Genomic DNA, 15262 nt, shown 5'->3' on the forward strand with positions numbered 1-15262 from the left:
ATCTGGCCTTTGTTAGTGTTGTATCATTTTAAATTTTAGTTTCTTGTGTATAATTCGGAGTTTATATGACGTCCATTATCATTAACTAGTATACATATTTTTAAGGGGCCAGTTGAAGGACGACTCCGGGTCGGGAGTTTCTAGCTGCATTGAAGACCCACTGGTAGCCTTCGGCTGTTGTCTGCTCTATGGTCGGGTTGTCTCTTTGACACATTCCCCATTTCCATTCTCAATTTTATATAAATAATACAGAGTAAAGGGTTGCTCAAATATAAGGTAAAAAATATGTTGCTCAAATATAGGAATGCACAATAAAGGGTTGCTCAAATATAAAGAATAGAAAAGGATTGCCTAAAATTTACGAATACAAAAATGAAGATATCACCTGAGCAATCGTACCCAAATCTATGTGAATTATGAGGTGCCGGCCACCTTGGGAAAACACAGAATGAAACATATTTTACAAAACTAAAATTTTTCAAATTTGTTAGTTACTCCAATAAGTCATACTTGAAGTACTTTTAAAAGGCGTTACATTATAATTTAATGAATGGGGTTTTCTATATTTTGATTATTAGTAAACTGTCAATGTGTCAAGATAAGTCACACCGACCAAATACCACAGCGGACCAACTAAAATATGTCCTTCGAGAACCGACATAAAAATCAATCCCACCCACTCCAGAGCTTTATAAATATTGCAACTGCATCAACACACAGTACGAAATTGTGTGCAATAAGAGAAAACTTAAAGTAAGTTTATCATTTAATTCATTTTCTTTTATTGTTTGAATTTGAATGAATTATGTTAAATTAATAATTCTTTACTCACAGATTACCAACAAGAGGTACATGAATAGATATAATTAGTTTTGATCTTGCTGCAAAATATTATTCAAATCTTTTCTGTTTGAAATTTCATGTAGTACTAGTATCTATGTTAACTTTAAATACAATAATTTAATCAAATTTGTTTATAAATTGCATATTTTTAATTTTGCAATTTAAAAATTAAATGTATCTGTTTTGCATTTAACTGGATAATTCCAATTTCTTATTTATAATTTATATTTTTGTTTTGCTATTTAGTCTTTTCCACTGGACTTATATAAAAAAGCTAAATTAAATAAATCTCCGTCAGGAAAGGCGAAACCAGCTTATTGAAAGTTTAGTTGACAAACATCATTATACAGTCATGTAATTAAATATGATTTTTTAGGCCGTTTGCTTGTTTGCTTATTCAAGACTTAGATATATAATAAAGTTATGTTGCAAATATAATGTTAGTCCTCCATCCGGCATTCGTCCCAAATATATATATATATATATATGGACTATTTGCCACTGGACGCTAAGAAAGCACACAAATTTAAGCAATCATTAATCATCTTTTTTTTCAAAAAAAAGTGTTTAGAATATTTTGAAAATTGTTTTTTCTTAGACTTTGGAGTTTTATGCTGCTTAATATCTAACGGAACTTTTATTTACAACCGTACAGTTAATATAGTTTGTATACAACCGTACAGTTAATATAGTTTGTATACAACCGTACAGTTAATATAGTTTGTATACAACCGTACAGTTAATATAGTTTGTATATATCCCCTTACCATTTTTCTTTTGAATTTCATTTTAATATTTGAAAGATAATAAAAAACAAAAACCATTTTACTAGCTGTGACATTGGCTGCTCTAAGGGACGGAATTTACCAAGTAAAGAAAAAAAGTATAGCCCTTTGTTTCGTGTTCCTTTTTTTTAACTTCGATGTCCATGATATTGATGTAGGTTGTTTTTATTTAGAGAATTAACATAAATATTGTTTGTTTGTAGAGTACAAAGAATGGCGTACTTAGAGTGTTTACTGTTTGTAGTTGGACTAACAATCTGTAGTGGGAGAGTAACAGGTAAGACATTTTTATTAGAAGACAATATTGTGATGGTCGATTTGACCTTTAGACACTCAGTGATTTAGTATTGCTCTCAACACGAGTTCGCCATACTAGTTTGAAAGTAATTTTCTCCAGAACTAATTTTTGAGAAATTTACACCAAAGAAAGCAGAGGGATTTGTTTAGCAAATTTTTGATAGCGTGTGTAGTATACTAACTTATCTTCGATATTTTTGTTTATTTGTTCTATTCTAAACAGCGCGTTTAGAAATGCCATTGAAAGTTCATGACCTGATAAAAGATGTCGTGTCTACTTGTATTTGATATTCACCATGAATAGTTGTCTTAGGAAGGGACGTCCATTTGATTTACGAGAGGGAGGGGTATCTGGCTTATGATCTTTGATTGGCATCATTAAACATAAGTCGGAACCGAATTGACGGGACTGAGAGACTGTTTCTAAAAATGATGCCGGACATTCTGGTGAGGACATCAGTGACGTCTTGGAACATGTCATTTACCGATCCTCCCAACAGTTGTTGAAAAACCTGTATTAATAATTAGCTGTAAACAGAAATGAAATATCCGATGCGTGTCAGTTTGCAAGGAATACATAAATTTTGATTAAATTCAATACACTTTAATTAAAATTGAGAATGGAAATGGGGAATGTGCCAAAGAGACAACAACCCGACCATAGAAAAAAACAACAGCAGAAGGTCACCAACAGGTCTTCAATGTAGCGAGAAATTCCCGCACCCGGAGGCGTCCTTCAACTGGCCCCTAAACAAATATATACTAGTTCAGTGATAATGAACGCCATACTAATTTCCAAATTGTACACAAAAAACTAAAATTAAAATAATACAAGACTAACAAAGGCCAGAGGCTCCTGACTTGGGACAGGCGCAAAAATGCGGCGGGGTTAAACATGTTTGTGAGATCTCAACCCTCCCCCTATACCTCTAGCCTAGCCAATGTAGAAAAGTAAACGCATAACAATACGCACTTTAAAATTCAGTTCAAGAGAAGTCCGAGTCTGTTGTCAGAAGATGTAACCAAAGAAAATAAACAAAATGACAAATAATACATAAATAACAACAGACTACTAGCAGTTAACTGACATGCCAGCTCCAGACTTCAATTAAACTGACTGAAAGATTATGATTTCATCATATGAACATCAGGCACAATTAATCTACTGATAACCGGTTTAAAATTCAAATTAAAAAACCGTGTTCAAGGTTGGAAATCCGGTAATGAAAAAATGATTATTTATTTGTTATATTACCAAACGTCCAGTTGCAAATATTTCAAGCATATTCAGTATATAGGACGAGAACTTATAACAAATGGTATCAAATGTGTATTTCCATGTAAAACTTTGAACAATAAGTTTTAGACAAGTATTAATATAAACAAGTAATTATACAATAAAAAGGAAAAAATATTCAACCCTATTTATCCAGTAAATAGCGCAATGACATCTGTCCTAAGCTATAGTGAGTTTTTAAGGTGGTACCCAACACTTACACTAAAATTAATTTGGCTCGTTTAATTTTCATAAAATTTTGTCAAAGTAAGTTAACAAAAATATAAAAATTTCAAAAAATTTGAACCAACCGTTTTGTCAGAAAAATTACACTGGTTATATAGCAGTTTGACAAACACCAATTTTGATCATTGAGAAGCTTAATATTCCTTTTACAACACAACGTAATTAAAACGTTTAGCTGACTTTACAGAGTTATCTCCCTGTAGTGTTAGGTACCACCTTAATATAGATCACCAATATGATGGAAACCACCTGATTTTCGCGGATATTTTATTTCGCGTTAAGCCCTTTCTAGGCTAATTCGCAGCGATTTATTTTAGCAAAAGAAATCTCTTCTAATCATCGGAAGAGATGTTTTCATATCCTTATTAAATTGATAATTAAACAATAAATTAGAGAACATGAGGGAAAAGTAACATCTTCTAATGAGGAATTAGATCACATGCTTATTTTGTCTGACTTTTATAGGTCACCTGTCAAAAAGTTTACAGAAGAATTAAATAAAGATCCGCGCGTAAATATTAAATGAATCCAAGGGGGTCTTAGAGTTGACTTAGTTATCAAGATAGGTAGAACTTTGATCGGCATATTTACACATTAATTCATTATTTTATTCCATTTTTGTAAAATATATCAACAAAGTCCTTCAAAGTCAATCTGCATAGCTTAACAACGAATATCCAAGCTTTTATTAAACGACTTATTACCTCTGAATAAACTTTGTTTTAGTTTTAACGGATCTCCAAGGAATTTGCAACAATCACTATATCAATTTATAACCGTAAAGAAGCTTGTTATTATGAAATAGAGCCTTTCAGATATTAAGCAATTCAGAAAGACTGTTATAAATTATTCTGCTTTCAAAATAACCAGCTTTTGAAATGACTAAGGATGTTATAAATTGAAACTTTATAAATGACGGAATTTAAAAAGTAGGAAAAAAATTACAGGGTCGTGTCATTACCTTTGAGATATATTTAGTAATCATTTCAAAATTTGTCTGGGTCTGATACTCTGTAGATATGCTTTTGTTTTGATAAATTGCTGTCTCATAATACATTTTTGTACAAGCCAAAAATGTCCATTCATTTATAAGATAAATTACAACAGCTAAATTAAATGATAGAATTGCAAAATAAAATAGGGGATGATAGCTTTTTGTTTAAGTTGCTTTGGAAATATCAAAAGAAAAGATAAGGTTAACTTACCGTGCGTTTTTTCCCGGCTAAAATAGAAAATAGCAAAATTTCATGAAGATTCCTTCAGAAATTCACTATTTCGGGCTTACCTCTTAAAATGCTAGTTTAAAAACATTAAAAATCAAGCAAAAATAATCTACACTTGTTAAAATATTTTATATGTATAGGTTGAAATCTTATAAATATATAGTTTTCAAGGACAATTTAGATTAGTTATCTACATTCCTCATCAAATTTTGCTAATTTGATTGAAAATCTAGACATAAGGTTCTCTGTTATTTACTATCCAAGATGGCGAAAGACATCCATATCCCATTGACCATATATTTAGATGACCGTTTTAAAGGAGGCGTGCATTTACTGAAAGCTACACTTAATTACGTGATCTCTTAATTTTTTTCTCATTCCGCTGAAGCTTTGTGTACTTCCATGCATATTAACCCATAATGTCTGAATAATGCAGAAAAACTCACGGTTTTGGGTTAAAGCCAAAATATGCTTCGCATAGAACTTAAGCATAAAAAAAGAAAAAGAAATATTGACTCGTATGTTAAAAAATTAGTAGTTATATAATATGCAGTTGTTCTTAAAGTGAATAGAGAATTGATTCATTAATATTACTCGATATCATTATAATAAGATGATTGAACGGAAAAACCTCGAACTGATGTAATTATAACTCTGTTACTTTTATTGTGTATTGTAGGTCCACCACAGAATGACAGATCAGGGAAACATGGTACAATAGCTTTCTCAGTTGGGTTAACAAGCACCTTGCACATGTCTTACTCCGAAACAATTATCTATGATAAAGTGTTTTCAAACTTCGGAGACGGCTATTCTGTTGACACCGGTGAGTTCACCGCTCCGGATACTGGGGTGTATGTGTTCCATGCGCATGCGTACAACTCTAACCAAGATAGAGCGATGTGGATTGAGTTAATTAAAAACATTGATTCTTTAGTATCTGTCTCTGGTTATAACAGTCACTCAACAGCCGGAAATACCGTCATTGTGAGTCTGCACAAAGGGGAGACTGTTGCCGTAAGAGCAAGACCTGGACAAGAATTTACTCTCTTTGGAAAATCTGACCAAGTCTACACCACATTTTCCGGATATCGCATCGGAGAAATCCCGTATTCCGATCCGGCAGCAGGTTTTTTAGGGGTAGGACGATAAAGACAAATTAATGTATCAGATATCTTGTATATGTAAAAACGTATCGTTTGGATAAATATTTCGTTCATTTATATAACTCAAATTTGTTTAGAGTTTTAATACTTGTTTAACTTCTTTTATTATAAAATTTCTGAAAATTATTTTGGATTGTTATTACACTTCTTTTCAAGTAATTATTTTTAGAAATTTTACACAAAGTTTATTTTTTTTTCGTTTTCATTGGTTAAGATATTATAAAAAAAAATGTTAAGGATTTGAAAAAAAGAAAAATAAACATACCATATTGTCTTTTTGTTGTTGTTTATATAATAGATTATTTTTTAGAGAGAACGAAATATATTCAGTATGTATGGCCCTATATGTTATTTAATTTATAAACCGTTTTTATCAGTATTGAATTGAGTTGTATGCAAGCGAGCTATTGTTATTTTCCAATAAAACAATAACAAAAAATAACGACTTTTTTTCTTGATATTATATTGCCTCAATGATTCCTCATTTTAGTTAGAGATCCAGGAAGAGGATTTTGAGATGTTTTGGTGGGATGTATATAATAGAGAATAATAAAAGAAAATCATTTATTTACAATCTTGGAAAATTGGCAAAAACAAAAGCAAAATTAAAAAAAAGATATTTATTTAATTATTAAGATTATAGAATAATTAGCAAAACAATCAACGAGTATAGAAAAAATGGTCCAAGCATAATAAAATATATAATTATCCAACCCAAACCACTTCTAAAAAAGGGCGAATGATATCAACAAGACGTTAAAATTCACAAGTCAAAGATAAACTGACAATACCTAGGAATAACAAAACGAAAAAGGACGAAAACAGGAACATGTCCACAAAACACTATACATAGAAAACAGTAGAATGAGTAACACCAAGGATTAATGAAACGAAAAAACGCCAAAAACAGGAACACTTTTCATATGATGAAGATATAATCTTTCAATCAGTTTAATTGATGTCTGGAGCTGGCATGTCCATAACTGCTAGTAGTCCTGTTAATTTATGTAATAGTGTCATTTTGTTTATAGATATAGGAAGATGTGGTATGAGCGCCAATGAGACAACTCTCCCTCCAAGTAACAATTCGTGAAAGTAACCCATTAAAGGTCAAGGTACGGCCTACAACACGGAGCTTTAGCTCACACCGAACAGCAAGCTATATATATATATATAGGGCCCCAAACATTACTAGTGTAAAACCATTAAAACGGGAAAACCAACGGTCTAATCTATTATATAAAAACGAGAAACACGTATGAACTACATAAAGAGACTACAACTACTGTACATTCCTTACTTAAGACAGGTGTTTTGTATTTGCGGCCAAAAGGGTCCGAAATTGTATTGGTTGTATTTCATCAAAAACTGATTTATTGGGGTTCTTTGATATGCCAAATCTAACAGAGTATTTAGATTCTTAATTTTTGGTCCCGTTTTCAAATTGGTTTACATTCAGGTCCAAAGGGTCCAATATTAAACTTAGTTTGGTTTTATCAATATTAGCACTATATTCAATATATATAGTGGAGAAGTATCTGTGATTGGCACTAAGACAATTATCTGTCAAAAGTTTATATATGATCCCCGTTCAATAATCCAATTGCTTTATACTGATGTCCTTAGCTAAAGAAATCTGGATAGGGACATGAGGTGTGGTATTTCCCATGCAAATAAGGGGACGTCCATTTGATTCAGGAGAGGGGTAGAAGATATATAACGGGACATGAGGTGTGGTATTTCCCAGGCAAACAAGGGGACATCCATTTGATTCAGGAGAGGGATAGAAGATTTTTGGTAATTAATTCAATGGCTTGGTAAGATCATACCGAGGACATGACAATTTCTTTAGCCCTCTCCCTTTTTACTTAAATTCGTTTTCTTTTCATTTTCTTTTAATTTCAACTACTTATCGCGTTTTCTATGATATATATATATATATATATATTAAGTGTTCGTTGTGGATAGTAGACTAGAAATTGATAAGGTCATTACTGGTTTATTTATATATGTTAATATCACAGAGAAAAACGCGATAATAATTGGAAATAAAGGAAATTAACAAAAAACTAACGTATACGAGAAAAAAAAGAGGAAGGGGGCTAAAACAATCCTGTCCTCAAGAACATATGTGAAAGAACGCAAAAAAAAAAAAGAGATCCATGACTAGCTACATAAAAAAGAGATCCATGACTAGCTACATAACTGTAGCTCTTGAGTTATTTTATAATATCTTGAAAGTGTCAAAAATATCAAAGGACCTAAAAGCTCCTGTTCCGTAGATAGTCCAAGACCGGATGCAAATGAATTTATCCTACCCAGAAAAATGCAGAACAAGGACCTGAGAGCTACGGTAACGCAGCTAGTCCAAGACAGGATGCAAATGAATTTATCCTACCCAGAAAAATGCAAAACGCCGACATGAGAGCTACGGTTCGGCAGCTAGTCCAAGACAGGATGTAAATGAATTTATCCTACCCAGAAAAATGCAGAACAAGGACCTGAGAGCTACGGTATCGCAGCTAGTCCAAGACAGGATGCAAATGAATTTATCCTTCCCAGAAAAATGCAGAACAAGAACCTGAGAGCTACGGTATCGCAGCTAGTCCAAGACAGGATGCAAATGTATTTATCCTTCCCAGAAAAATGCAGAACAAGGACATGAGAGCTACGGTTTCGCAGCTAGTCCAAGACAGGATGCAAATGAATTTATCCTTCCCAGAAAAATACAGAACAAGGACCTGAGAGCTACGGTATCGCAGCTAGTCCAAGACAGGATGCAAATGTATTTATCCTTCCCAGAAAAATGCAGAACAAGGACCTGAGAGCTACGGTATCACAGCTAGTCCAAGACAGGATGCAAATGTATTTATCTTGCCCAGAAAAATGCAGAACAAGGACCTGAGAGCTACGGTATCGCAGCTAGTCCAAGACAGGATGCAAATGATTTTATCCTACCCAGAAAAATGCAGAACAAGGACCTGAGAGCTACGGTATCGCAGCTAGTCCAAGACAGGATGCAAATGAGTTTATCCTACCCAGAAAAATGCAGAACCAAGACAGAACAAGGACATGAGAGCTACGGTATCGCAGCTAGTCAAAGACAGGATGCAAATTAATGTATCCTTCCCAGAAAAATGCCGAACAAGGACCTGAGAGCTACGGTATCGCAGCTAGTCCAAGACGGGATGCAAATGAATTTATCCTTCCCAGAAAAATGCAGAACAAGGACCTGAGAGCTACGGTATCGCAGCTAGTCCAAGACAGGATGCAAATGTATTTATCCTTCCCAGAAAAATGCAGAACAAGGACCTGAGAGCTACGGTTTCACAGCTAGTCCAAGACAGGATGCAAATGAGTTTATCCTACCCAGAAAAATGCAGAACAAGGACCTGAGAGCTACGGTTCCGCAGCTAGTCCAAGACAGGATGCAAATCAATTTATCTTGACCAGAAAAATGCAGAACAAGGACATGAGAGCTACGGTATCGTAGCTTATCCAAGACAGGATGCAAATGTATTTATCCTTCCCAGAAAAATGCAGAACAAGGACCTGAGAACTACGGTTCCGCAGCTAGTCCAAGACAGGATGCAAATCAATTTATCTTGACCAGAAAAATGCAGAACAAGGACATGAGAGCTACGGTATTGTAGCTTATCCAAGACAGGATGCAAATGTATTTATCTTTTCCAGAAAAATGCAGAACATAAATCTGTACAAAAACTTATCAAAAATCAACCTAGTCATAAGTAAACATTTATATTCAACAACCTCAAAAATAAAAATCTTCCTGTCCTTGTTTCTGGTACAGTAGAATCATATACCTCTCTATAAAATGGTGGAGTTTTGATTCATCTGTGTACTGTTGATGGCGACTAGAAATGTTGATCTACACAAATTTATACACTTAAAAAAATGATGATCATAGAATAGAAAACAATGCCTTTATTGAAGTTCTATAATAAAATCTAAATTGAAAACTTTGGGATCATGTGATCAAAACACCATTATGTCCCTGCTACTAGGATTCAGTAGAGAAAAGGATTATATTGAGAGTAAGTATGTAATAACATAATAATATTATCGATTATTTCCCTTTGACAAGAGTAAAATTTCATGTCATTTCAAACATGACGGAACGAAATTGGAATACAGAATTCAAATTAAAAACAAACAACATTCACAATGAACCAGAATTCACAAACACCATTGATTTCGGAAAATATGAAACAAAATATTGGCAATCAATATAAAAAATAAAAAGATGTCGTATGATTGCCAACTCCCAACAAGACCAAATGACACAGAAGAATTAACAACAATAAACCATAACATTTGCCACCTTACTTCTACTAAAAAGGATTGACAGTACATCTATGGTTACATATATGGTGACACTTCCAAAACATGAGCGTCGATATTCAGAATAGACGAATATATATTGTGTGTATTCAGATTCTCAATTTTATTTCGTACACTCATCACGAATCTTGCTCCCTGAGAGAAATCTAAGTAACTACATTAATACGACAGTCAATATTTATATTACGCGATCCTTAACGCCCTAACGCAATGTTAAAACAATGTTTCCTCTCGAGAGTCGAACGATAAGCATTCGGCAATCCTCGGTAGAATCCGCTACTCTCGGAATCGGCCGAGTTGTTACGAATGCAACGATAAGTTCATTTCAATTTTATATTGTAAAAACTGTTACAAAAGTATTGTATATATATTTTACATATAAGCATATTTATATTGGTTAAAAAAAGATAGAAGATACCAATGCAATGGTGCAATAAACATGATAAACAATTATAAGTCCATTGCATATTCAAATCAAGCAGGATTTCGTGGATCACAAATAGCATCAGTTTTCTTTGCACTTTATTATAAGCAACGGTCATGTATATGTCCTATCATGTGACGTTGATAAGCACTGGTCCAACGAATGTCATACAAAGCCGTTTGAAAAAGTAACTGCAATTTAGGTAATGACGCCACTGATTGGTACAGCATAATATATACAATATATTACAATCTTCATTTGTTTTCGCACTTTATTCTATACATATTCTAATCCGATAATTTCCTCATTTTATTTCAGTTTTCTATTTCGATGTTCACTCCAACCATTATGTAAATTAGAAAACGTCGAACTACTTTATTCTATTCAATCATTGTTTTTCAATGTATAATTCTTGATTATCCAATCATAACACTTTGTACTATTCCGTTGAACGCAATACTGTCCGATTGAGCTCAAACGACAACTTCTTTTTACAACCGAGTTTTGCTGAGTGGCTCCATCTCGTACAAGTCACGTGACTAGTTTGGTGCCACGAGAATCGTCGAGATTCGTGTTAGAATGACATTACCTATGCTAGGACGTCTACAGTAACAGTCTCTTTCAAAATGAGGAACTCCTATTTTGTCTAGTATGGTCTGATACAGTTTCGGGTTTAATTTCTTCAAGCTGTTTTCTGAATGGTTTTCACTAATTACCCATTCTGCATCCAGGCTAACATCGTATCCTAAAACGAAACATGTATTTTAATTAAAACGAATACCTAGGAGTCATAAAAAGAAGATCAAGTCAATGGCTGGTATTTCTGTACACAGTGGTTGAGAGGTTTATCCCAGCTATTAATTCCGACGATTTTCTTGTTAAAAGTAAACCCAAGAGGAAAATCAAACCTAAAACATTTGACAATTTTGTATGTGCCAATATAGTGACAAATTCAGTGAAGAACAATATGAAGGCACTAGACAATATTCCTTACAAAACCGATCCACATAAGAACTCTTTCTTTGTCAAGTGCATACTACATTGGGACCAACTGGAAGACAATATTGTATGTGCAGATGCAGTTGAGAGCTTCATGGCTGCTCTCAAACACCGCCAATAGGTGTCTCTCTCTCCCGTTGAGTAAAAGCCAGGATTGGTATATTCAATGTACTCATACAGATACAGATAAAAAGTACAATACTAAAATACCGAAACCCCAGCAAAAAATCAAAACGGTAAGTGGTGTTATTACGTAGCTATAAAAAATGGAAGATTTTATGGTACCAATCTAATTAAAAACCGATCTCTCATCGCTCCTGTTTCTGATATGTCGCGTGGGAGATCTAACGAAACCGGCTTTGAGGTCACATGTGAGTGAACTAAAAGTTATGAATTTATAAAGATATGCAAATGAGTTGACGACCTATTAATAAGCCAATCAAAAAAGTTTATGAATTATTTTGACTGACGATTTCGTCGTAAATAAAATGAGTTACATCCCTTTGCCTTACGTCAAACTTCCAAGATCGTGGAAGACTCAATTTCATTGGTCGAAAAAGACACACCTACGAGGTCACTCACATGTGACCTCAAAGCGGGTTTCGTTAGATCTCCCACGCGACATATCAGAAACAGGAGCGATGAGAGATCGGTTTTTTTAATTAGATTGTTATGGTACATTTATAACAAGAAATATTAGAACATGTACGTTTTTTTAAAAATGTAATAGAGGATGAGTTTCATTTCATCCTCAAATGTCCACTTTTTCAAGGTTTAGAACAATTTATACTAAGCCATGTTATTGGAAAAAACCATCGATGTACAAATTTATTAAACTAATTAGTACGAACAATGTAAAAGAGCTGTGTAATTTAGGTAAATTTATATATAGATTTTTTAAGCTTAGAACTGAAATGTTAAAATAACGTTTGTGTATTACTACTGTAACAACACCTTCTGCTAATCTTTCACATATAGTTTGTATTTATGTATGTATTGTATGTATTATTGATGTCGATGTAATTCAAATGTATACCTACAGTTTATATAGACTTTGGTAATAAAGATAAATATTACATATTATTAGTTGTTGTATATTTATTGTTTCAAATATACCAGTCATTGTTGTTGATTTTTTTGTGAGAAACAGATGTTTGTGATATTGACTGTGTAAAAACATGCGGGCCAGCTGAAGGACGCCTCCGGGTGCGGGAGTTTCTCGCTACATGCTCTAAAGTCGGGTTGTTGACACATTCCTCATTTCCATTCTCATTTTTTTTGTTGTTCTTTTCTTATTACAATTTATTGTTGTTTTTTGTATAGTAGTCTATAATTAATGTATTCATCAGACCAGATAAAGTTTTCCGCACTTTCACAAAAAAGTAAATTTCTGTACCTGATTTTAAAATTTGTTTTATAAGTTGAACCGAAAGTTTCGTGCTGTGTAAGGCGTAAAACAAAGCTGAGTGACCCAAGCTGTCTCTCATCTGCATGTCCACACCATGTTTCATCAAATATTGACAACATTTTTCTGATCCTTGTTCGGATGCTATCAGTAAAGCACTTCGGCCAATGTGATCAGTTTCATGAATACTTGCTCCTGAAATAAATGATTGTAATGTATTTAAACATTTTAACTATTTGTTCCTAGGAATGTGTAGCAGATTTTACTTTTTCGATGAGTTCTGAGCTTAGGGGGCTACGATTTTATTGTTATGTTGGAGCTAGGATGAAATTTTAAAAAGGCAGGACAGGAGTGTTGAGTAAAAATAAAAGGCAGGATGGGTAACTTTGTACCAAAAAAAGGCAGGATGACAATTTATGTAAAAAAGGTCAATAACAACTGATAAAATAAGGCAGGACCGAAGAGAGTTAAACAAATAAAAAAGGCAGGACAGAAATTTACAAATAAGGCTTAAATTAAAATATTGATTGTTTGCCCTTTACCGACCGACCCTATAAATTCGTTGCGCCTGAAAATCTTTTATTTGTATTTACCAGCAAGATTTTATTTTATTTTATTTGTTCGTTCCTACCAAAAATCTTATAGTTGTATTTCCCGCTCAAAACTATTTTATCCGGAATTCTCGGGTTTTATCTTTAACGGATAAGGTCCAGTCCGTTTGGTATCACCTGAGCGTTTGACATGAACACTTGCATTTGAAGTTTCAAAGCATTTGTTTGAAATCGATGTTCAGCATGTGAACGCTTCCTGAAATCATGATATGACGTACGCTACTCTGTACCTTTATACTTAAAGAGCAGGGTTCATTTACAAATAAGTTCGTTTGATACAAAATTATCAACGTGTGTACAAACTAATATGTGAACAGACACGTGTTGTATTCTTTGTAGGGATGGCCTTTTGTGATCCGCAAATCGGGATGATTATGTTAACGATGCCGCTATATTATTTATATCTGATTTGAATCAAACGTGACAAAACCCTGTAAAGTGGAGAATATCTGGCAGTAAAATCGCCAAGTTGTCCATACAGATCATTTATAAATGCGATGTAAAATACGTGACAATTGTCAGAGTTTTAAGTCTTGTAGCATTTTTATTGGAAACAAGGGCACACACGATGTTTTTTAACACTCTAGGGACTTTTTCTACTAGTTATGTATGGTCCGTCCGGACATATCTTATCAGTACCAAGTTATCTTTTACAGAAAATCTTAAGGTAAGCATACAAGGTACGTAGTACAGAATATAAGTGCAAGTTCAAACTCTTCAAAGTTCCAGGCATATAAACGTTGAAGATATGCGGCACAGCTCTATATTTTGATATTTTAAAACAAAATAGTACTGTGCATATGAATTAGCTTCACATTCTACGTGATATTTTTTTTTTAAACTAATAGTCCCAGAAAACTTATTTGCAAAAAAAAACCGGACACAAATGACATTATGCAGAGTTTGTATCTATAAAATAAAATATTATACCTACCTGCCTACCCATGACAAATAATATACCGAGCCAAGTTATTTTTTTGGGGAAAAAAATAAAATATTTTACCTACCTACCTACCCTGTTTCAAAACATAGGGTCGGAAAAGGGCAAACAAACAATATTTTAATTTAGGCCTAAAAGACATGACGGACACATGTTTCATCATATTCCCCCCATAAAAATCAAACGGTAGCTCTCTTATACATGTTAGGATAGATGATTCACCACTACAGTCAATGTTTCATTTACTTAAGAATGTTAAGATTCCTTTGAAGAAAAAGTATAGATCCACACAAACATAAAAAATGTAAAAACAATACGTAAACACTTTACAAGTCACGAAAATTTCCATAAACACCCGAGTAATATGGTTCAGGTACTTGACCTACAAAGGATAGTTTCTATGTATTCAGACTTTCCTTGAAGTTAGAACCAGGGATGGGGATACACTAAGTCACCCCAATATATGTCACATGTTGTTGCATATTTTGTAAATGAAATTATGCACAAACAATTATTTATACTTAAATTGAAACTTTTCAGCGTTTCATAATTAATAGGATTACATAATTTTCCACCTTTATGACATAATACAATGACATCATCCATCTGAATAAATGTAAAACAATAGATGAAAGCGAATTTGATTCCCGGAATATGGTATAAGCGTTCCGGTTTTGATTCCACG

At 33.4% G+C, this 15262-nt stretch overlaps 2 protein-coding genes across 2 annotated transcripts in view; one reads left to right on the top strand and one right to left on the bottom strand.

The window, feature by feature from the left end:
• Positions 1-621: 621 nt before the first annotated feature.
• On the top strand, positions 622-6108 carry LOC139503492 (complement C1q-like protein 4). The gene is made up of 3 exons (XM_071293280.1): positions 622-753; positions 1832-1905; positions 5350-6108. The coding sequence occupies exons 1-3, from the start codon at positions 641-643 to the stop codon at positions 5820-5822; spliced, it is 660 nt and encodes a 219-aa protein (XP_071149381.1). The 5' UTR covers positions 622-640; the 3' UTR covers positions 5823-6108.
• A 4409-nt stretch (positions 6109-10517) lies between these two features.
• The window catches only part of LOC139502673 (ankyrin repeat domain-containing protein 7-like), a gene marked incomplete in the record, with an annotated part of 7679 nt that continues 2934 nt past the window's right edge, over positions 10518-15262 (bottom strand). Inside the window, 2 exon segments of the mRNA XM_071292206.1 lie at positions 10518-11367; positions 13018-13221. Of these exon segments, the coding sequence (XP_071148307.1) occupies positions 11162-11367; positions 13018-13221 (410 nt within the window).

Source organism: Mytilus edulis, chromosome 14 (genome assembly GCF_963676685.1).
Source record: "Mytilus edulis chromosome 14, xbMytEdul2.2, whole genome shotgun sequence".
Lineage (NCBI taxonomy): Eukaryota > Metazoa > Mollusca > Bivalvia > Mytilida > Mytilidae > Mytilus > Mytilus edulis.